Source organism: Asterias rubens, chromosome 4, assembly GCF_902459465.1.
Source record: "Asterias rubens chromosome 4, eAstRub1.3, whole genome shotgun sequence".
In the NCBI taxonomy this organism is placed as follows: Eukaryota; Metazoa; Echinodermata; class Asteroidea; order Forcipulatida; family Asteriidae; genus Asterias; species Asterias rubens.
In genome coordinates this window covers 2,334,191-2,358,268 of record NC_047065.1, presented here as the reverse complement: position 1 = coordinate 2,358,268, position 24,078 = coordinate 2,334,191, and the positions used below count along the sequence as shown (strand labels likewise).

Below are 24,078 nucleotides of genomic sequence, written 5' to 3'. Positions count from 1 at the left end.
TGAACTAAAAAACTAAATGAACTAAGCTAGTGTCCTCGTCAAAACCAACATCAGTCTGAATCTTTGTCATGCATGGATTGCTTATTTTCCATATGCAACAAGTCATTAGCTAATGTTGAAGAGCAGTTGAGCTCACAAAAGCTGAGAAAAATACAGCAAACAAGCAAAGAAACCAAGCATTGTTTTATTGTATTAAACTACACTGTCTCCAGTAAAATTCTTAAGAAGGAAATTTCATTTTTTTTTTAAGTTTTCTTCATTTTGTAAGAATCAAAAGCTGTAAAAAGTTAAGGAAGTGTTTGATAATTCGGTTGTTGGAAATTTTTATTTCAAATTTTCAGGTTGATAATTGTTTCCTATTTAACATCAACAGATTGTATTTATTGATTTCGAAACAGGCATGTATACAAATAAAATAAAAATTTAATATCAAACGCAACTTCTTAATTTTGAATGTTTGTTTGTAACTTTTACTAAGTCATGGCTCCTTGTGTCTTTAACTAAGTCACGGCCGCAGTCGACCATTTCGGTAAACAACAAGTTTTTTAGAGACAGTCATTACATGGTGTTACCGCAAACTTTTCTATAACAAGTTTTTTAGTTGATGAACTCTTTTGTTTGGTTGGGTCTCCACTACTGCACCACTCTTTCCTATGATGAAAAAGCATTGAGCGATTATCTAGTTAACCTCAACGTATTAAATTCAAACATTTGCAGTGGTTAAATTGTTCATTTATTTTTATGAAACCAATGGGTATAAAATGATGAACTTCATTACAATAATACGTCTGTATATTAAACAAGTACATGTGTTTGAACCACAACGGTGCATGAAAATGTTACTAATTAATTTGAGAAAATATATGTACATTGTACAATCTCTCAAATAGTTACAACAGAGAACAATTTCCCTTGTATAACAGACCAAAATGCAACACAAAATGTATCAATTGCTTCGCAAAAATCATCATTTGCTTCTCAGTATGGTATAACAAAACAATTGCAGCACGCTGTGAAGGAGTCCATGGGTTTTGTACACCCTCGGGGGGGAAAAATGGCACCTCGGCTGCGCCTCGAGGACCGTTTCCCCCCTCGGGTGTACAAAATGCCATGGACCCCTTCACAGCGTGCAACAATTGTATAATGGGGACCAACAAGTCGCTTTGACTGATGTCTTCTGCATCAACAATCAGAGTAAATTTACAACGACAGATGACACGTAGCATGCCAATATACCAATGATACATTTGTATACAAACAAACAATTTCGGACAAAATAATACATGTTGTGCTGTAAATATCAATCTAAGAAAATTCAACACAGACGATCTATTAAAGGCAGTGGACACTATTGGTAATTACTCAAAATAATTATCAGCATAAAACCTTCCTTGGTGACGAGTAATGGAGAGCTGTTGGTAGTATAAAACATTGTGAGAAACGGCTCCCTCTGAAGTATTGTAGTTTTCAACAAAGAGGTAATTTACAAAGAATTTGATTTAGAGACCTCAGATTTAGAATTTGAGGTCTCGAAATCAAGCATTTGAAAGCACTCAACTTAGTGTGACAAGGGTGCTTTTTCTTTCATTATTATCTCGCAACTTCGACGACCGATTGAGCTCAAACTTTCACAGGTTTGTTATTTTATGCATATGTTGAGATACACCAACTGTGAAGGCTCGTCTTTGACAATTACCCATAGTGTCCAGTGTCTTTAAAAATAAAACCATTTGAAAAGGAACAAAACAAAGACAAAACCTTTATGACAACACTCATTTGCATTAAAACAAAATGTATTTACATTTCAACAAAAATTAACCCCCCTAGCCCCCTACCTTCTCCTTTGGGAATGAAGAAAATCCTCAAAATTAATATACTGTAATCTCTGGCATAAACTTTTGTTTGCTTTTGCTGTAAAGAACAAACAAACCAAGTAATGAAACGACAGTGCATTAGAAAATAGATTAATAAATATTAATAGGAAAAACATATTTCCATTAGGAGCTTAAAGGCACTGGACACCGTTATTCTCACTATGTGCATCCCAACATATGCACAAAACAACAAATTGCAAAAGTTTGGACTCAAATGGTCATCAAAGTCGCAAGGGGAAAATACTCGTTTCACAAATATTACTTGTGATTTCAGATGCCTGGGAAAGGTATCTCAGGCCTGAAGTCTTTCTCAGATTCAAATTTTTTAGTGAGAATCAACTTCTTTCTCAAAAACTACATTACTTCAGAGGGATTCGTTTCTCAAAAGGTGTTTCATACTATTAACAGCTCTCCGTTGCTCATTACCAAGTAAGTTTTTATGCTGATATATATATATCAGCATAAAAACTTTGAATAATTACCAAACGTGCCCAGTGCCTTTATAAGCCCAGCTCATTGTACATGCAATTTGTTTTGTTTCTCGGTGCAAGGCCTCCTATGGCTTCAATAAGAATGTACTTTTTCTTGACCTTTGAACTTCATATATATCTCACATAGGTGACAGTCAGTCAGGTCAAAATATAAACTCTATGAAAGTTATTTATTTTAAATGAATATACATATTATTCTCCTTTGCTAACTTTTAATATTTAAACTTATTACATTTTTATATAGAAAACTTTAAATGTACTGCACCAACTTAACACACACACAAAAAACGAGAAAAAAAAACACATCAATTTTGAAAAGTTCAGCAATGCATACAATGTACTTCACTAAACAAGTCATGTTATCAATTGATAAGACCAAGACTTTGATAGAACAAATAGTTCATATTTTTTTATTTACCCATATCTTCAATAATATCCTCAAATCAAACTTCCATACAATCATGATTCTAACAATCCTTTCATTAGTAAAAATTAATTAACTCAACCAAAAAGTTTATTCACACGAATTTTGTACATGTTTGTATGGATTAATCCAACTTCTTTTAACTTATCTCTTTTTTTTCTCTCAAGGGCCGTGTGATTTAAGTAGTACCAAATAACAACTTTTAACTTTCAATATCCACTATTATAAAATATTAAACAAAGAAGATCCTTGGAGGTCAGGTCGTGTTCATTATTTTACGACATTTAATGACATATGCCATTATGCTTGCATTTTTGTGTTATTTAGCATTCATTTCTGTTACATTCTTTTTGCAATTTTGCACACTAGGCATAAAATAACAAACCTGTGAAAATTTGAGCTCAATCGGTCATCAAAGTTTCGAGATAACTATGAAAGAAAAAACACCCTTGTCACCTGAAGTTGTGTGCTTTCAGATGCTTGATTTCGAGACCTGAAATCCTGAATCTGAGGTCTCAAAATAATTTTTTTTTACAATTACTTCTTTTTTGTAAACTACGTTACTTCAGAGGGAGCCGTTTCTCACAATATTTTATACCATCAACCTCTCCCCATTACTCTTCACCAAGAAAGGTTTTATGCTAATAATTATTTTGAGTAATTACCAATAGTGTCCACTGCCTTTAAAAACTGACTTGGTAATCAACATTGGAGAGCTGTTGAAAGTATAAAACATTGTGGAAAACGACTCCCTCTGAAGTAATGTAGTTTTTGAAGAAGAGGTAATTTATACCTAAAATAATAAAAGACTTCTAGCTAGAAGTCTTTTTTATTCTTATCTGAAAGCACACAATTTCGTCCAACAAGGGTTTTTTTTCTTTCATCATTTTCACGCAACTCCGATGACCAATTGAGCTCAAATTTTCACAGGCTTGTTGTTTTATGGTTATGATGGCATACACCAAGTGAGGACAATGGTGTACCTTCCCTTTAAAGTGACTGTTTGGGACAACGTGAATTTAAAGCTTGCATTAATGGATTTAAATTTAGAATTGTGGTGCCTTCTCCAAATGTCATTTAATGATTTAGGAATCACTCAAAAAACTGGGGGAAACAAAGAAATCTAAATATATATATTCCTAAAGAAAAATACTGTTTAATGTCCACAGACATATTGATATCTTTGCCCTTTGAGCATAAAATTCTAAGTTACAATAAATTTACATACCTTTGTCTTTTAGCAAATCTATTCCAAATAAGAAATATGTTGGTATATCTCAATACAAACGCTTCAACATGATTTCGTAGCACACCAATAAATTGTACATGTATCTAGTAAATAACAGAAACAAACCTGAACAGTTTAAAGGCAGTGGACACTATTGGTAATTACTCAAAATAATTGTTAGCATAAAACCTTACTTGGTAACAAGCAATGGGGAGCTGTTGATAGAATAAAACATTTTGAGACCTCAGATTCAGGATTTGAGGTCTCGAAATCAAGCATCTGAAAGCACACAACTTCAGGTGACAAGGGTGTTTTTTCTTTCATAGTTATCTCGCAACTTTGATGACCGATTTAGCTCATATTTTCACAGGTTTGTTATTTTATGCCTATGTTGAGATACACCAAGTGAGAAGACTAGTCTTTGACAATTACCAATAGTGTCCAGTGTATTTACGTGCCAACATTGTACATATACAAAAGTTTCATAAGTAACCTGTACATCCCATCAGATACATAATAATAATAATGATAATTTGGGAGGCTATTCATCCTTAGTCGCAGCTAAGAGCTGAATTGCGAAGGACACAGCTTCAACGTGTTCGAGAAGCACGCATGCAAGGGCGCCTTTGGCTGCCAGCCACATCAACCCATTATGACCACGGAGCACAGCCAGAGATCAAAAGTGTTTGATTTTTCCGGAGGGAGGAAAACCGGATGGTCTGGGAAACCCACGTGGCACAGCAGAGAACCAACGCACAACTCGACTCACATATGGCCCTGGCCGGGAATCGAACCACTAGGAGATTCCCGTCAACCATAATTGTCTGGTCCAACATCCTGCTGAGGGTTTTTTACTTCGGGGCCAAGTCCCAACCCAAATCAGCATTTTGTATCGTGTATTATTAACTTTTCCTATTCTAGAAAAGCTAAAAAAGCTCAGCATTTTAGGCTCAAAATGCAAACAAAAAAACCGGCATTGACAGAGTTGTCTCAGGGAAAATTTGTTAATATAGTGTGATAACATTTAATTCAAAATGGTTTTTATTTTTCTTGCCTTAATGTTGCTGGTTCATTCTCCTCATAGCCGCTTCGTACGCAGCGAAACGCTTCTGCGCACGGTCCTCTTCACCACTAGAGGGCGCTGTAGCACCCGCTGCTAAGCTTGTCGATGATTCTCTAGAGGAAGGATTCTGATTGGCTGACTGGGTTCTTAAGGTGTTTGAAGCTGATTGGTTGGTTACAATGGAGGATGTGGTGGTTTTGGTGGAATGTGCCTGCTTGTCTTGGAATCGTCTTGTGGGGAAAAATACAAAAAGAGTTTAGTTGATTCAAGACATATTAACATAGGTTAATATAATCACCAGAATTTATACTTTGGGTTTATTGATATTATTCAACTTGGAAATTACCCCTCAAAGGTTACAACCTACCCCCCCCCCCCCACCACCATATCTGAAATCTGCATCTGGCCCTGCTCTGTATACCTACCTTCTTGCGAGCTTCATTAATAATTCTTTTCGTTGTCTAAGAATGGTTTCTCTCTCTGCTGAGGATTTTGAGAATCTACCGGGGAGGGCTTGGGGACCGTCTGTGAAGGGAACATTCCCATCATCACCAACACTGTCAATAAGTAAATAAGGAATCAGGTATCACAACAGGCACTAACACTGTCAATAAGTAAATAAGGATACAGGTATACAGACTAACACTGTCAATAAGTAAATAAGGATACAGGTATCCAGACTAACACTGTCAATAAGTAAATAAGGGTATAGGTATACAGACTAACACTGTCAATAAGTAAATTATGATATAGGTATCCAGACTAACACTGTCAATAAGTAAATAAGGATACATGTATACAGACTGACACTCTCAATAAGTAAACAAGGATACAGGTATTCAGACTAACATTCTCAATTAGTAAATAAAAAAACAGGTAACAGAACATGCACCAACACTGTCAATAAGTAAATAAGAAAGAAGGTATAAGAACATGCACCCTCAGACATAAGATAATTAAAAATAGAAAGACACAAAGATGGAAACACGTCTTTTTGGCTATAATAAACAGCATTTATAAAGCACATTATGAATAAGGTTAATTATGAATGACAGGTTCCTCAATGCGCCTAACAATAGAAACAAAAGCTGAAAACATAATCAAATTAAAATATAGGCCTACTTAACTACGTTACAAAATATCCTAAAGAAAAGATTCTACAATATACACGTATACAAATAGATAAAAATTTAAAAACCTTCGAGAAAAAAACCCTGATATACACATTTAAACACATACAAATATATCAACAGGAATTTTATAGTACTCCTGGGGTGGTATTCACAAAGAGATAGGACTAGTCTTATCTCAAGTTCTTAGGACTAGCCATGCGTTTGTTATATCTCCTAGGACTAGTCCTAAGTTAGAACTAGTCCTAACTCTTTGTGAAATCAACCCCAGGGCTGATGTTACAAAAGAAGGAGGTCAAAAACCGAAGTAGAAGAAAACTGGATCGAACCACAGCATACAAATAACATGTAAAAAGGAATTGTTCTCATAATTCCTACATTGCAGGAAAACAAATACTGAATGTTGAACTACCTTGTGCGTCACTGACTGATGGATATGAGCTCTATATGAGAAGCCGCTATTGTTATTATTAATATTGGGAGAGAAATTATCACTTTCTCAAAAACTAGGTTACTAGTCATTGAGGGATGGGTTGAGTGAAGGATTTTGGATAGCGTCGACTGGAGTGGCAGCATTTGCTTCAGTAGTCTCCTGTTTGAGAAGTTGCGATATCATGAATGATTTTTATGGATGATGAGCAACTGCTTAGTCCACAATAAGTTTTTTTGTTTAAGCATACTATAACCAAATCATTAGCCGCCATTTATAACACTATCTTAGTTTTGAAGTTTACCTTGAGGTAGAGACTGAAGCCATCTCAGCGAATCGATCACCGCGTTCATCAACTCCTTGATGTCTATCATTCTGAACCATCTCTTCCATCTCACCAAATCGTCTCACCATATCAGCCGCTACCGACCTCTGTCTCACCACGTCGGCCGCTGCTGACCTCTGCCTCACCACGTCGGCCTCTACCGACCTCCCTGGTGTGTCGTATAAAGATGGGCTTTCTCCTGTCCGTCTTGTGTTGGCGTTGGCGTTTAGGGATGCGTTGGATGAAGGGGTTTGGATAGCGTCGGCTGGAGTGGCAGCACTTGCTTCAGTGGTTTCCTGTTTGGGAAGTTGCGATATCAATAATGATTTCTATGATTGATGAGCCTTTTCTGAATCGTTCAATCAAACATTAATAATATTTTGTTCATTCATTGTTGCAGAAATCACAGTAATTCAAAATGAATGATACAAGATGCTATAGTATAGTCAAGATGATGGTAAATCTACATTCTATAAAAGTGATACAAAAGTTATCTTTAAACAACATGGCAACATCTAGATCCGGGGAGAAGCAACGGCTGATGTTCCTACAGCCTATGGATGGACAGACAAAATGACAGACGTACATGAAAGACAGGACATAAACTGTTGCAAGACAAAAAATACAGCAAGTTAAAAAAAATAGTTAATGGCCTGATGTTTTGACCCTAGCAGAGTCTCTCTCAAAGGCTTAATGAGACCCCAACAAACGAGAACAGGTATATTAGTATAACAAAATCAGTCAAGTGAAAAAAACTGAATAAAGAGAGAGAGGGAGAGTCAGAAAGCACACAGCAAACAGCAAGGGGTAAACACTGAATACAACAAGCGGTCTTCTATGGCATTAGGGCTGGGTTTTACAAAGCACTAAGATGCATCTTCAGCCGTCGATTTCACGAAACTCTTCCTAACTTAAGACCAATCTTAGAACTTAGGACGAGTCCCAACCCTGCACTGTAGCATGCAGACCTTAAGATTAATCCCAAGTTAGGGCGAGTTACTCGTCCTAACTCGAGATAAGACGAGTCCTAACTCTTTGTGAAATCGACGGCAGATGAGTTGTCAGCATTATCACCACAGTGATGTGTATTGTGTCTACACACTTAGCTAAAAAATTAAGTTAGATACACAACTCTGATCATATTGAGCTCTTTGTGAGGCTAAATAATACCCAACACCTCATGAACAAGAGTCTATATCACAAAATATTCAATCGCCTAATCAAGAAGCTACTCTAACTTACAGGCGGCAGCACTAATCTTCCTTCTAAGATGTTATCGATAGTAACTTCAACAGCCTGTGTGACTCGCAGATCTTCAAGGAGTACATCCACTGGATAATTTGGAAACATCTGCTGGACCTGAGTGGCCTGATAGAGAAACAATACAATTATTTATTTATTTGCCTTACACCGATGTGTGGTAGCACTGTAAATTCAGTAATTTGACAAGTTGTGTAAACAAAAAACCTTTGCACTTCTTAGAGCAGTGTCTTACCAACTAGACCACCGAGATTGCCCGGTAGCTAGAGGCAGTTCGAGTCCTATATTTTGGCAGCGGGTACTGCAACAATCAAATAAACAAACCCAACATCTGAGTTTACAACTTGGCGTACCTGTATTAAACCATCCTACTGTACAGTAGGCCTGGGCGACTAGTGAAATTAACTACTCAACTAGTCGCGCCTCAAATAGTCGCAACTTATGACACTAGTCGCACTAGTCACCCAGGCTTACTGTTGTGTTAGACTCACCATGTTAGTGAGTTGTGAAGTATGTACAGCTCTCTGCTGCAGTAAATGACGATGTGAAACCTCAACGGAGAAACTTGGTATCCAGCTGGCAATTTGGGAACCTGTGAAAATTCATCACGGATTTTAACACAAATATTATACTCTAGATGATGCAGTCAAGCTGTCAGCGATTCTTTATGTATCAAGTTTAAAAAATTAGCCAGATGTTTAAAAATACAGAAGAAAAGTAATGTGTTGTTCTCAGCTGCATAAAAGGTTGTTGTAACTTTGAGTAAGAAGTAACTAAATGTTGGCTAAATTTGTCTGTAATAACTGTTTAATTAGGTGAGGTTTGCGGTGGCACCATGTGTTAACGTCTTTTGAGTAATTGTTGGTTCTGAAAAGAACCAGTGGTTGAAAACCAAACGCTTTGAATAGTATGCTCTGATCGACTTCAGTAAAGATCGTCCTCAGAACCAACACTGCTCAAAAGAAATTTACCCCTGGTGCAACAGCAAATATGTCACCATGCAGAGTTTAAAATCCTAGAAACTTTCAAAGCCTTATTTCTATCTAAAAATCCCTCTCAATGCAACCAAATTGGTACAAATCTCACTATTTGTGCGCATAAAACACAACAAAGATCGTTTTTCTCACCATCGAAATGAAAGAAATGGTTTCTGCCTCTCCTTGGTCGCACCGGTTGTGCCTGTCCATCTCGCATCATCGGATCCATCATAGCCGCACCGACGCCATGAGCATGAGGAGTAGCTGTAGGTACTGTCGGCTGGTCTGTAGGTCGGATATTCAGGGTGTGTCGACACGTCGGACACGATGTCTCATGCTCTAACCAGGATCGCAGACAGTTACTGTGGAGTTAAGTTGAGTAATTCACCAATTATTTATTTGGGAAAATATAATTATCTGCTGCATACTCCTTACCAACTATACAGGACCTGTGGTATAAATGCAAAAAATAGTTAACAGTTTTAATTTTTTAGATGTGAGATGGAACAACACTGTGGGGCAAAGGTGGTGTTAGACTTAAAGGCAGTGGACACTATTGATAATTACTCAAAATAATTGTTAGCATAAAAACTTACTTGGTAACTAGCAATGGAGAGCTGTGGATAGTATAAAACATTGTGGGAAACAGCTCCCTCTGAAGTTTTAGAGAAAGAAGCAATTTTCCACTAAAATATTTCAATTTGATTTTGAGACCTCAGAATTAGATTTTGAGGTCCCAAAATCAAGCACCTGAAAGCACACAACTTCGTGTGACAAGGGTGTTTTTTTGTTCCATTATTTTCTCCCAACTCTGATGACCGATTGAGTTCAAATTTTCACAGGTTTGTTATTTCGTGCATATGTTGAGATACACCAAGTGAGAAAACTGGTCTTTGACAATTACCTAAGGTGTCGAGTGTCTTTGATTTTTTCCTAATTTTAATTTTTTTTTAAAGATTTTCTTAAGAGATACCTTGGCGAGGGTTAACCATGTGTGTATCTAATGCCAGGAAGATTATGTTCTTTTGAGAACTTGTCTTGCTTTATATTCTACTACCAAGGAGTAGATTTTCAGAATTTGTGAGAGTTCTCAGTTCTACATAGTATAACATATTTATAGAGCCCCTTATAAACGATGTGATCTATGTTTACATTCAAACCGCCCTCTGTTGACAAAACACTGTACGTCATGTTTCGCCGGGCAAAAAGACGCGCAGTCACGGTAAGATTGCATACGCTTTCTAGCTGGCCGGGCAAAACCTTGAGGAGCGCGAATCATGTTATGGTTTTCGAGTGACGTCAGAGGTCACATCGTCTATAGGAGGGCCTCAAGGCACTTCCAGGTAAAAACAGTAAAAGCAAAAACATAAGTAAATGGCAAAAAGTAAGCCACTATAGAAGTCACAATTTTGTACCTTACTGGATTTTTTTCAGTGTTCAGCGCTTCGAGGCCTAGCATAAGGCACTATATAAATATCTTTTTTGTTATAAACATTTATTATTATTATTATCAAGAACTTACTTATGAAAGAGATGATTACAGGGCAGTTTCCGAGCATTCTTCATTTCTTCCCAGCAGATGGCACAATCGTCATTATTCTCTCTTAGTTCTTCATCTGTCGCTAAGGGGAAGTTTGCCTCCATATTGCTCACAACCTGACATACAAACAAGGAAGTCATCTTCAGAATAATTCAGTTGTTACTGATATCTCAGCAGGGATCAACCCTAACAGTAGCCGGCGTACATTGCCTAGTAAAAAAACCTGCTATCTCAACCTGCTCTGTAAGCTACTCAAAACTGAGCAACTTTCTTGTTTAAAGTACTCATATTTCATCCTTTTCAGATGAAAACATAACGTTTTTTAAAATGCGTTAATTTATTTTTGAGTGTGTGAATGCATCTTCATCTGAGCAATAAAATGGGGATTGTTATTGTTAATTGTCAGAACGATGAACTTATGATAATCCATGTTTGAATATGGACTACTAAAACTTCCTGGGGGGGCAAGTAAAATGTACAGTTTACTACCTCAGTGCGTTACTTTACACAAGCTTAAAAGCAAACCCACTTTTCCATTGGCACAATTAAAGAGTCATCGATACAAGCCCTATGGGTTTCTAGTAGGCCCTCCACTCAAACATGTTTTAATTTCTTCAAAGCCCATGTTTTATGACGAGTGAAAATCAATCAACAAACAAACAAACAAACAAAACCATGCTCAGGATGATTATGCAAACACCTGGGCGTATTGACTGTCCAAGACTTATTATTACTCAATATGTCTTATAAACATCAGCAAACGTCTTTAAAATAACCGACTCCTTAATCTAGAAGATGATTTGTTCAAACCAACCTGTCTGAAGTTGCGATGACGTTTGATTCGTCGTTGGATTTCACTGTACAGGAAACGTAGCTCCATGCAGATCACCAAACTTGCCATACTCAGAAACACATTGCCCCAGAGCTGGAAAAAACCCAGAACAGTGAATTCTCAGAAATCTGGAGTCAACAGTTTTGCAAGAATTACAAGGATTAGAGCATCATATTCAAGTTCTGGTGGTTAGGTCATTAGAGTGTGGGTTTGAATCCCGGTCATGGCACTTGTGTCTTTGAGCAAGATGCTTTACTTTAAGTGCTTCTCTTTCACCCAGGGGTAAATGGGTACCTGTAAGGGCAGATATGGTTCTTTGTGATTGTTTAAGCTGAGAAGCGCCTATTTGTTGCACAGGCTGTATGCTCCCCAGGGAGATGAGACAGTTTAAGGAATGCATTAAATGGCCCAGTGACCGGGGATAATAATGGAAGAGCTTTAAAATGCCAATCGGGTGTGAAAAGCGCTACATAACATCTGGTGAGTATTATTATTATTAGAAGACCAATACTAACCAGCATATGGAAATGATGCACAAAGTCCACACACAGTGCAGAAAGCTCCATAATAAGATCTGAGTAGTACATGATGGTACCTCGTTTCTCCCAAACACCCTCGTAGTGAAGATCGTAGAAATGGATTCCATATCTAAGGAAAAAAAAAACAGTTGAAAATTTACTAAAACCTGACACATGTAGCGCACAAAAAAAAACCCTCTAAACCATGTTTCCGTTTACAGTTGTTTTATATTTAGCGGCATTTTAATTGCCTTCATCTGTAATCTGTAAAGTGCCTTGAGGTTTTTTAAAGTAGATTTTGGTGCTATATAAACTGTTGATTATTCTTATTATTAGGTGGTCTGCTGAATAAGTAACTGAACCATGAAGGGTTGCAACCATTCAACCGTGCAACCGGTTGGTTCATATCCCCCAACAAAATAAGAGATCAGCCTTAAGTAGGGGAAAAATCATGCCTTTAAAGACACTGGACACTATTGGTAATTGTCAATGACCCGTCTTCTCACTTGGTGTATCCCAACATATGCATAAAATAACAAACCTGTGAAAATTTGTGCTCAATTGGTCGTCAAAGTTGCGAGATAATAATGAAAGGAAAAAACACCCTTGTCATACGTAGTTGTGTGCTTTCAGATGCGTGATTTGGATACCTCAAAATCTAATTCTGAGGTCTCAAAATCATATTCGTGGAAAACTACTTCTTTCTCAAAAACTATGTCACTTCAGAGGGAGCTGTTTCTCACAATGTTTTATACTATCAACCTCTCCCCATTACTGGTTACCAAGTAAGGTTTTATGCTAACAATTATTTTGAGTAATTACCAATAGTGTACACTGCCTTTAAAGATGGTTCAAGAGAAAGGATCTTTGATACTTTCTCTTAAAAAGTGGAATTCATAAATCGAATTGTTTATACCTGATGAGAACGTACACGGTCCTGATCTCCAGCAGAATAACCTGACAACAAAAATCATACAATGAAAAAATAGTCAACAGATCACAGAGAATTGTTTATTAAAAAAAAATCGTCACACTAAAGAAGTGATCAGAAATCAGTATGAGACTTTAAATACTTGTGTCATAATTTAGCAGCACAAGCAAAAATGGTATTTATCTTTTACTGATTCAATTTGTGATCATGTTTTCTGGCCTCATCTAAAGTATGTCTCAAAATCCTGTCTTAACTCTTTCAGTGGCCGCTTTGTTTGCGTATTGAACCTAAAATACCCAGTTTTGTTTAGGTTTTTCAAAATTATGTATATATAAAAATCACTCTCGCCGAACGAAACTCATCTTGCTGATTTGAGTTGCCTTGGTACATCCCAAAGTAAATAGTATTTCTTGAGTGACACTTTTTGAGTACATAGATTCGATCTTACATGTACGATAATGCTGCTTTCAAAATACATAACATAGATCGTGGCACTGGAAGAGTTAAAATTTGTTTCGTTGAAGTGCCTAAAGTACCTTAGATATGTATGCTATATAAGACAATACTCTTCTTCAGCCAGTCTTACCTCCGAGATGGTAAAGAGAAAGACATTCCAGTCTTGCAGTGCACCCATGTAGCAGCAGATGAAAATCAGACCTTTACACATACACAAAATGGTAGCTAGCATGGGGAAATTGTCCGATGCTATTTTAAACAAGAATCTTGCAAATCAGAAGAAAAATGAAACACACTAATATTGGAGTAAATTCCAGCTCCACGCGAACCGCCGAGTCTCGCCGGTTGATTGAGCAGCGTGAATGGACCCAGGGGCTGCTCAGAGCCACCCGTGACCCTTGAAAAAGGCTGAAGGTCCGGTGGGTCTCATCAGTATTGCTCGCTGTAAAGCTTCTTACGAAACGATTCCCTCGCATCATCTCTCTCTATCATCATGGCTACCGTGAAAAAGTCTGCAACCGTTCGGGCCCACCCTCCAGCAATCAAGATGGTGGTTGCCGCTATCGTGGCACTGAAGGAGAAAAACGGTTCGTCCAGTCAAGCAATCAGAAAGTACATCAAGGACACATTCCAAGTCGACATGGACAGGCAGGCCGTTTTCATCCGAAAAGCCCTCAATACCGGTGTGCAGAAGGGAGTTCTTATCCAGACCAAGGGCAAGGGAGCTTCCGGTTCATTCAAATTGGACCCAGCAAAGGACAAGGCCAAGGAACAGGCGGAGAAGGTCAAAGAACGAGCCAAGGCCAAGAAAGAGAAGGATCAAGCAAAGAAAGCAGAGATGAAAGCCAAGAAAGCAGAGAAGCCGCAGCCAAGAAGGAGAAGGCCAAGAAAACCAAGATAACCAAGAAGAAGACTCCAAAGAAAATCGTCAAGAAGACACCCACCAAGAAAGTTGCAGCCAGGAAAACAGCAGCCAAGCCATCAAAGAAAGTCGCCAAGCCCAGCAAAGCCGCAAAGAGTCCAAAGCCAAAGGCAAAGAAGGCCACCAAAGCAGCAAAGCCGAAGAAGACCACCAAGCCAAAGAAGTAGTCAGTTCCCACCCGGGACAATCAACCAAACCAAACGGCTCTTTTCAGAGCCACAACTTACAAAAGAGACTATTACCTGCATTTGTCTAGGAAAAATAATTGAAAAATTAAATAATCACATCGGCAGATAATTTAATTGTTTCGATAAAAAAAATACATCAAAAATATCAAATACATAAACATTACATAAATAAGTAACTAGTTTGATCAAAAACACTATGTTACAGAAACAAAATGGCGAAAAACGATGGATCTAATAAAAACAAACTCACAAGTTTACATAAAAGCAGCGGTGATGTAGGGGGGCATTATGCAACAAAACAAAATGGCGAAACACGATGAATTTGATGTAAACAAACGTACCAATTTACATAACTATGCGGTGTTTGTTAGTTTGTTTGTTTGTTTTCTGAAGGGGGGCAGTAGAGACACGGGGGGGTACACAGAAGGGCGGAAATAGTAAGAATGTATCAACTTGCATGCGACTCCACTGCCTTAAGCACCAATAATGCCCAAATAACAAAAACGAGTTTGTTTCTCGAAATTGTCGCAAGACAATTTTACAACAACTATTGCGTGATTGGATTAATTGACTTGCTAAGATCATCATCATTATTTGAAACAATAATCATATGTTACATAAATCGATGTAACATTATATGCGACAAAAAAATGAATAAAATTTCACTATCGGAAACAATGTCATTTCATAGTGGTCGTTTCAGGCTTAGATATTGAGACCTCGTTAAAGAAAATTGTATGCATGGAAAGGTTAGAACTTGACCAACACATCTACAGTTATGGGGAAATTGTCCGATGCTATTTTAAACAAGAATTTGCAAATCAGAAGAAAAATGAAACACACTAATATTGGAGTAAATTCCAGCTCCACGCGAACCGCCGAGTCTCGCCGGTTGATTGAGCAGCGTGAATGGACCCAGGGGCTGCTCAGAGCCACCCGTGACCCTTGAAAAAGGCTGAAGGTCCGGTGGGTCTCATCAGTATTGCTCGCTGTAAAGCTTCTTACGAAACGATTCCCTCGCATCATCTCTCTCTATCATCATGGCTACCGTGAAAAAGTCTGCAACCGTTCGGGCCCACCCTCCAGCAATCAAGATGGTGGTTGCCGCTATCGTGGCACTGAAGGAGAAAAACGGTTCGTCCAGTCAAGCCATCAGAAAGTACATCAAGGACACATTCCAAGTCGACATGGACAGGCAGGCCGTTTTCATCCGAAAAGCCCTCAATACCGGTGTGCAGAAGGGAGTTCTTATCCAGACCAAGGGCAAGGGAGCTTCCGGTTCATTCAAATTGGACCCAGCAAAGGACAAGGCCAAGGAACAGGCGGAGAAGGTCAAAGAACGAGCCAAGGCCAAGAAAGAGAAGGATCAAGCAAAGAAAGCAGAGATGAAAGCCAAGAAAGCAGAGAAAGCCGCAGCCAAGAAGGAGAAGGCCAAGAAAACCAAGATAACCAAGAAGAAGACTCCAAAGAAAATCGTCAAGAAGACACCCACCAAGAAAGTTGCAGCCAAGAAAACAGCAGCCAAGCCATCAAAGAAAGTCGCCAAGCCCAGCAAAGCCGTAAAGAGTCCAAAGCCAAAGGCAAAGAAGGCCACCAAAGCAGCAAAGCCGAAGAAGACCACCAAGCCAAAGAAGTAGTCAGTTCCCACCCGGGACAATCAACCAAACCAAACGGCTCTTTTCAGAGCCACAACTTACAAAAAGAGACTATTACCTGCATTTGTCTAGGAAAAATAATTGAAAAATTAAATAATCACATCGGCAGATAATTTATTTGTTTCGATAAAAAAAATACATCCAAAATATTAAATACATAAACATTACATAAATAAGTAACTAGTTTGATCAAAAACACTATGTAACAGAAACAAAATGGCGCAAAACGATGGATCTAATAAAAACAAACTCACAAGTTTACATAAAAGGAGCGGTGATGTAGGGGGGCATTATGCAACAAAACAAAATGGCGAAACACGATGAATTTGATGTAAACAAACGTACCAAGAAAGTCGCCAAGCCCAGCAAAGCCGCAAAGAGTCCAAAGCCAAAGGCAAAGAAGGCCACCAAAGCAGCAAAGCCGAAGAAGACCACCAAGCCAAAGAAGTAGTCAGTTCCCACCCGGGACAATCAACCAAACCAAACGGCTCTTTTCAGAGCCACAACTTACAAAAAGAGACTATTACCTGCATTTGTCTAGGAAAAATAATTGAAAAATTAAATAATCACATCGGCAGATAATTTATTTGTTTCGATAAAAAAAATACATCCAAATATTAAATACATAAACATTACATAAATAAGTAACTAGTTTGATCAAAAACACTATGTAACAGAAACAAAATGGCGCAAAACGATGGATCTAATAAAAACAAACTCACAAGTTTACATAAAAGGAGCGGTGATGTAGGGGGGCATTATGCAACAAAACAAAATGGCGAAACACGATGAATTTGATGTAAACAAACGTACCAATTTACATAACTATGCCAAGAAAGCAGAGAAAGCCGCAGCCAAGAAGGAGAAGGCCAAGAAAACCAAGATAACCAAGAAGAAGACTCCAAAGAAAATCGTCAAGAAGACACCCACCAAGAAAGTTGCAGCCAAGAAAACAGCAGCCAAGCCATCAAAGAAAGTCGCCAAGCCCAGCAAAGCCGCAAAGAGTCCAAAGCCAAAGGCAAAGAAGGCCACCAAAGCAGCAAAGCCGAAGAAGACCACCAAGCCAAAGAAGTAGTCAGTTCCCACCCGGGACAATCAACCAAACCAAACGGCTCTTTTCAGAGCCACAACTTACAAAAAGAGACTATTACCTGCATTTGTCTAGGAAAAATAATTGAAAAATTAAATAATCACATCGGCAGATAATTTATTTGTTTCGATAAAAAAAATACATCCAAAATATCAAATACATAAACATTACATAAATAAGTAACTAGTTTGATCAAAAACACTATGTTACAGAAACAAAATGGCGAAAAACGATGGATCTAATAAAAACAAACTCACAAGTTTACATAAAAGCAGCGGTGATGTAGGGGGGCATTATGCAACAAAACAAAATGGCGAAACACGATGAATTTGATGTAAACAAACGTACCAATTTACATAACTATGCGGTGTTTGTTAGTTTGTTTGTTTGTTTTCTGAAGGGGGGCAGTAGAGACACGGGGGGGTACACAGAAGGGCGGAAATAGTAAGAATGTATCAACTTGCATGCGACTCCACTGCCTTAAGCACCAATAATGCCCAAATAACAAAAACGAGTTTGTTTCTCGAAATTGTCGCAAGACAATTTTACAACAACTATTGCGTGATTGGATTAATTGACTTGCTAAGATCATCATCATTATTTGAAACAATAATCATATGTTACATAAATCGATGTAACATTATATGCGACAAAAAAAATGAATAAAATTTCACTATCGGAAACAATGTCATTTCATAGTGGTCGTTTCAGGCTTAGATATTGAGACCTCGTAAAAGAAAATTGTATGCATGGAAAGGTTAGAACTTGACCAACACATCTACAGTTATGGGGAAATTGTCCGATGCTATTTTAAACAAGAATTTTGCAAATCAGAAGAAAAATGAAACACACTAATATTGGAGTAAATTCCAGCTCCACGCGAACCGCCGAGTCTCGCCGGTTGATTGAGCAGCGTGAATGGACCCAGGGGCTGCTCAGAGCCACCAGTGACCCTTGAAAAAGGCTGACGGTCCGGTGGGTCTCATTAGCTCGCTGTAAAGCTTCTTACGAAACGATTCCCTCGCATCATCTCTCTCTATCATCATGGCTACCGTGAAAAAGTCTGCAACCGTTCGGGCCCACCCTCCAGCAATCAAGATGGTGGTTGCCGCTATCGTGGCACTGAAGGAGAAAAACGGTTCGTCCAGTCAAGCCATCAGAAAGTACATCAAGGACACATTCCAAGTCGACATGGACAGGCAGGCCGTTTTCATCCGAAAAGCCCTCAATACCGGTGTGCAGAAGGGAGTTCTTATCCAGACCAAGGGCAAGGGAGCTTCCGGTTCATTCAAATTGGACCCAGCAAAGGACAAGGCCAAGGAACAGGCGGAGAAGGTCAAAGAACGAGCCAAGGCCAAGAAAGAGAAGGATCAAGCAAAGAAAGCAGAGATGAAAGCCAAGAAAGCAGAAAAAGCCGCAGCCAAGAAGGAGAAGGCCAAGAAAACCAAGATAACCAAGAAGAAGACTCCAAAGAAAATCGTCAAGAAGACACCCACCAAGAAAGTTGCAGCCAAGAAAACAGCAGCCAAGCCATCAAAGAAAGTCGCCAAGCCCAGCAAAGCCGCAAAGAGTCCAAAGCCAAAGGCAAAGAAGGCCACCAAAGCAGCAAAGCCGAAGAAGACCACCAAGCCAAAGAAGTAGTCAGTTCCCACCCGGGACAATCAACCAAACCAAACGGCTCTTTTCAGAGCCACAACTTACAAAAAGAGACTATTACCTGCATTTGTCTAGAAAAAATAATTGTAAAATTAAATAATCACATCGGCAGATAATTTATTTGTTTCGATATAAAAAATACATCCAAAATATTAAATACATAAATATTACATAAATAAGTAACTAGTTTAATCAAAAGCACTATGTAACAGAAACAAAATGGCGAAAAACGATGGATCTAATAAAAACAAACCCACAAGCTTACATAAAAGCAGCGGTGATGTAGGGGGGGGGCATTATGCAACAAAACAAAATGGCGAAACACGATGAATTTGATGTAAACAAACGTACCAATTTACATAAATATGCGGTGTTTGTTAGTTTGTTTGTTTGTTTTCTGAAGGGGGGCAGTAGAGACACGGGGGGGGTACACAGAAGGGCGGAAATAGTAAGAAGAGATGAAAGCCAAGAAAGCAGAGAAAGCCGCAGCCAAGAAGGAGAAGGCCAAGAAAACCAAGATAACCAAGAAGAAGACTCCAAAAGAAAATCGTCAAGAAGACACCCACCAAGAAAGTTGCAGCCAAGAAAACAGCAGCCAAGACATCAAAGAAAGTCGCCAAGCCCAGCAAAGCCGCAAAGAGTACAAAGCCAAAGGCAAAGAAGGCCACCAAAGCAGCAAAGCCGAAGAAGACCACCAAGCCAAAGAAGTAGTCAGTTCCCACCCGGGACAATCAACCAAACCAAACGGCTCTTTTCAGAGCCACAACTTACAAAAAGAGACTATTACCTGCATTTGTCTAGGAAAAATAATTGAAAAATTAAATAATCACATCGGCAGATAATTTATTTGTTTCGATAAAAAAAATACATCCAAAATATCAAATACATAAACATTACATAAATAAGTAACTAGTTTGATCAAAAACACTATGTTACAGAAACAAAATGGCGAAAAACGATGGATCTAATAAAAACAAACTCACAAGTTTACATAAAAGCAGCGGTGATGTAGGGGGGGCATTATGCAACAAAACAAAATGGCGAAACACGATGAATTTGATGTAAACAAACGTACCAATTTACATAACTATGCGGTGTTTGTTAGTTTGTTTGTTTGTTTTCTGAAGGGGGGCAGTAGAGACACGGGGGGGTACACAGAAGGGCGGAAATAGTAAGAATGTATCAACTTGCATGCGACTCCACTGCCTTAAGCACCAATAATGCCCAAATAACAAAAACGAGTTTGTTTCTCGAAATTGTCGCAAGACAATTTTACAACAACTATTGCGTGATTGGATTAATTGACTTGCTAAGATCATCATCATTATTTGAAACAATAATCATATGTTACATAAATCGATGTAACATTATATGCGACAAAAAAATGAATAAAATTTCACTATCGGAAACAATGTCATTTCATAGTGGTCGTTTCAGGCTTAGATATTGAGACCTCGTAAAAGAAAATTGTATGCATGGAAAGGTTAGAACTTGACCAACACATCTACAGTTATGGGGAAATTGTCCGATGCTGTTTTAAACAAGAATTTTGCAAATCAGAAGAAAAATGAAACACACTAATATTGGAGTAAATTCCAGCTCCACGCGAACCGCCGAGTCTCGCCGGTTGATTGAGCAGCGTGAATGGACCCAGGGGCTGCTCAGAGCCACCAGTGACCCTTGAAAAAGGCTGACGGTCCGGTGGGTCTCATTAGCTCGCTGTAAAGCCTTTACGAAACGATTCCCTCGCATCATCTCTCTCTATCATCATGGCTACCGTGAAAAAGTCTGCAACCGTTCGGGCCCACCCTCCAGCAATCAAGATGGTGGTTGCCGCTATCGTGGCACTGAAGGAGAAAAACGGTTCGTCCAGTCAAGCCATCAGAAAGTACATCAAGGACACATTCCAAGTCGACATGGACAGGCAGGCCGTTTTCATCCGAAAAGCCCTCAATACCGGTGTGCAGAAGGGAGTTCTTATCCAGACCAAGGGCAAGGGAGCTTCCGGTTCATTCAAATTGGACCCAGCAAAGGACAAGGCCAAGGAACAGGCGGAGAAGGTCAAAGAACGAGCCAAGGCCAAGAAAGAGAAGGATCAAGCAAAGAAAGCAGAGATGAAAGCCAAGAAAGCAGAGAAAGCCGCAGCCAAGAAGGAGAAGGCCAAGAAAACCAAGATAACCAAGAAGAAGACTCCAAAGAAAATCGTCAAGAAGACACCCACCAAGAAAGTTGCAGCCAAGAAAACAGCAGCCAAGCCATCAAAGAAAGTCGCCAAGCCCAGCAAAGCCGCAAAGAGTCCAAAGCCAAAGGCAAAGAAGGCCACCAAAGCAGCAAAGCCGAAGAAGACCACCAAGCCAAAGAAGTAGTCAGTTCCCACCCGGGACAATCAACCAAACCAAACGGCTCTTTTCAGAGCCACAACTTACAAAAAGAGACTATTACCTGCATTTGTCTAGGAAAAATAATTGAAAAATTAAATAATCACATCGGCAGATAATTTATTTGTTTCGATAAAAAAAATACATCCAAAATATAAATACATAAACATTACATAAATAAGTAACTAGTTTGATCAAAAACACTATGTAACAGAAACAAAATGGCGAAAAACGATGGATCTAATAAAAACAAACTCACAAGTTTACATAAAAGCAGCGGTGATGTAGGGGGGCATTATGCAACAAAACAAAATGGCGAAACACGATGAATTTGATGTAAACAAACGTACCAATTTACATAACTATGCGGTGTTTGTTAGTTTGTTTGTTTGTTTTCTGAAGGGGGGCAGTAGAGACACGGGGGTGTACACAGAAGGGCGGAAATAGTAAGAATGTATCAACTTGCATGCGACTCCACTGCCTTAAGCACCAATAATGCCCAAATAACAAAAACGAGTTTGTTTCTCGAAATTGTCGCAAGACAATTTTACAACAACTATTGCGTGATTGGATTAATTGACTTGCTAAGATCATCATCATTATTTGAAACAATAATCATATGTTACATAAATCGATGTAACATTATATGCGACAAAAAAATGAATAAAATTTCACTATCGGAAACAATGTCATTTCATAGTGGTCGTTTCAGGCTTAGATATTGAGACCTCGTTAAAGAAAATTGTATGCATGGAAAGGTTAGAACTTGACCAACACATCTACAGTTATGGGGAAATTGTCCGATGCTATTTTAAACAAGAATTTTGCAAATCAGAAGAAAAATGAAACACACTAATATTGGAGTAAATTCCAGCTCCACGCGAACCGCCGAGTCTCGCCGGTTGATTGAGCAGCGTGAATGGACCCAGGGGCTGCTCAGAGCCACCCGTGACCCTTGAAAAAGGCTGACGGTCCGGTGGGTCTCATCAGTATTGCTCGCTGTAAAGCTTCTTACGAAACGATTCCCTCGCATCATCTCTCTCTATCATCATGGCTACCGTGAAAAAGTCTGCAACCGTTCGGGCCCACCCTCCAGCAATCAAGATGGTGGTTGCCGCTATCGTGGCACTGAAGGAGAAAAACGGTTCGTCCAGTCAAGCCATCTGAAAGTACATCAAGGACACATTCCAAGTCGACATGGACAGGCAGGCCGTTTTCATCCGAAAAGCCCTCAATACCGGTGTGCAGAAGGGAGTTCTTATCCAGACCAAGGGCAAGGGAGCTTCCGGTTCATTCAAATTGGACCCAGCAAAGGACAAGGCCAAGGAACAGGCGGAGAAGGTCAAAGAACGAGCCAAGGCCAAGAAAGAGAAGGATCAAGCAAAGAAAGCAGAGATGAAAGCCAAGAAAGCAGAGAAAGCCGCAGCCAAGATGAAGAAGGCCAAGAAAACCAAGATAACCAAAAAGAAGACTCCAAAGAAAATCGTCAAGAAGACACCCACCAAGAAAGTTGCCGCCAAGAAAACAGCAGCCAAGCCATCAAAGAAAGTCGCCAAGCCCAGCAAAGCCGCAAAGAGTCCAAAGCCAAAGGCAAAGAAGGCCACCAAAGCAGCAAAGCCGAAGAAGACCACCAAGCCAAAGAAGTAGTCAGTTCCCACCCGGGACAATCAACCAAACCAAACGGCTCTTTTGAGAGCCACAACTTACAAAAAGAGACTATTACCTGCATTTGTCTAGGAAAAAGAATTGAACAATTAAATAATCACATCGGCAGATAATTTATTTGTTTCGATAAAAAAAATACATCCAAAATATTAAATACATAAACATTACATGAATAAGTAACTAGTTTGATCAAAAACACTATGTAACAGAAACAAAATGGCGAAAAACGATGGATCTAATAAAAACAAACTCAAAAGTTTACATAAAAGCAGCGGTGATGTAGGGGGGCATTATGCAACAAAACAAAATGGCGAATCACGATGAATTTGATGTAAACAAACGTACCAATTTACATAACTCTGCGGTGTTTGTTAGTTTGTTTGTTTGTTTTATGAAGGGGGGGCAGTAGAGACACGGGGGGGGGGTACACAGAAGGGCGAATAGTAAGAATGTATCAACTTGCATGCGACTCCACTGCCTTAAGCACCAATAATGCCCAAATAACAAAAACGAGTTTGTTTCTCGAAATTGTCGCAAGACAATTTTACAACAACTATTGCGTGATTGGATTAATTGACTTGCTAAGATCATCATCATTATTTGAAGCAATAATCATATGTTACATAAATCGATGTAACATTATATGCGACAAAAAAATGAATAAAATTTCACTATCGGAAACAATGTCATTTCATAGTGGTCGTTTCAGGCTTAGATATTGAGACCTCGTAAAAGAAAATTGTATGCATGGAAAGGTTAGAACTTGACCAACACATCTACAGTTATGGGGAAATTGTCCGATGCTATTTTAAACAAGAATTTTGCAAATCAGAAAAAAAATGAAACACACTAATATTGGAGTAAATTCCAGCTCCACGCGAACCGCCGAGTCTCGCCGGTTGATTGAGCAGCGTGAATGGACCCAGGGGCTGCTCAGAGCCACCCGTGACCCTTGAAAAAGGCTGACGGTCCGGTGGGTCTCATCAGTATTGCTCGCTGTAAAGCTTCTTACGAAACGATTCCCTCGCATCATCTCTCTCTATCA

The 24,078-nt window shown here is 38.9% G+C and overlaps 1 protein-coding gene across 1 annotated transcript in view; it reads right to left on the bottom strand.

Moving 5' to 3' along the window:
• Positions 1-4,742: 4,742 nt before the first annotated feature.
• The window catches only part of LOC117289723 (E3 ubiquitin-protein ligase AMFR-like), a 22,811-nt gene continuing 3,475 nt past the window's right edge, over positions 4,743-24,078 (bottom strand). The window contains exons 6-16 of the mRNA XM_033770981.1: positions 13,610-13,710; positions 13,009-13,049; positions 12,090-12,222; positions 11,557-11,667; positions 10,725-10,858; positions 9,353-9,564; positions 8,717-8,817; positions 8,208-8,333; positions 6,945-7,261; positions 5,506-5,637; positions 4,743-5,310 (exon numbers count right to left, since the gene is read on the bottom strand). Of these exons, the coding sequence (XP_033626872.1) occupies positions 5,073-5,310; positions 5,506-5,637; positions 6,945-7,261; positions 8,208-8,333; positions 8,717-8,817; positions 9,353-9,564; positions 10,725-10,858; positions 11,557-11,667; positions 12,090-12,222; positions 13,009-13,049; positions 13,610-13,710 (1,646 nt within the window). The 3' untranslated portion in view covers positions 4,743-5,072. The remainder of the gene's footprint in view (positions 5,311-5,505; positions 5,638-6,944; positions 7,262-8,207; positions 8,334-8,716; positions 8,818-9,352; positions 9,565-10,724; positions 10,859-11,556; positions 11,668-12,089; positions 12,223-13,008; positions 13,050-13,609; positions 13,711-24,078) is intronic.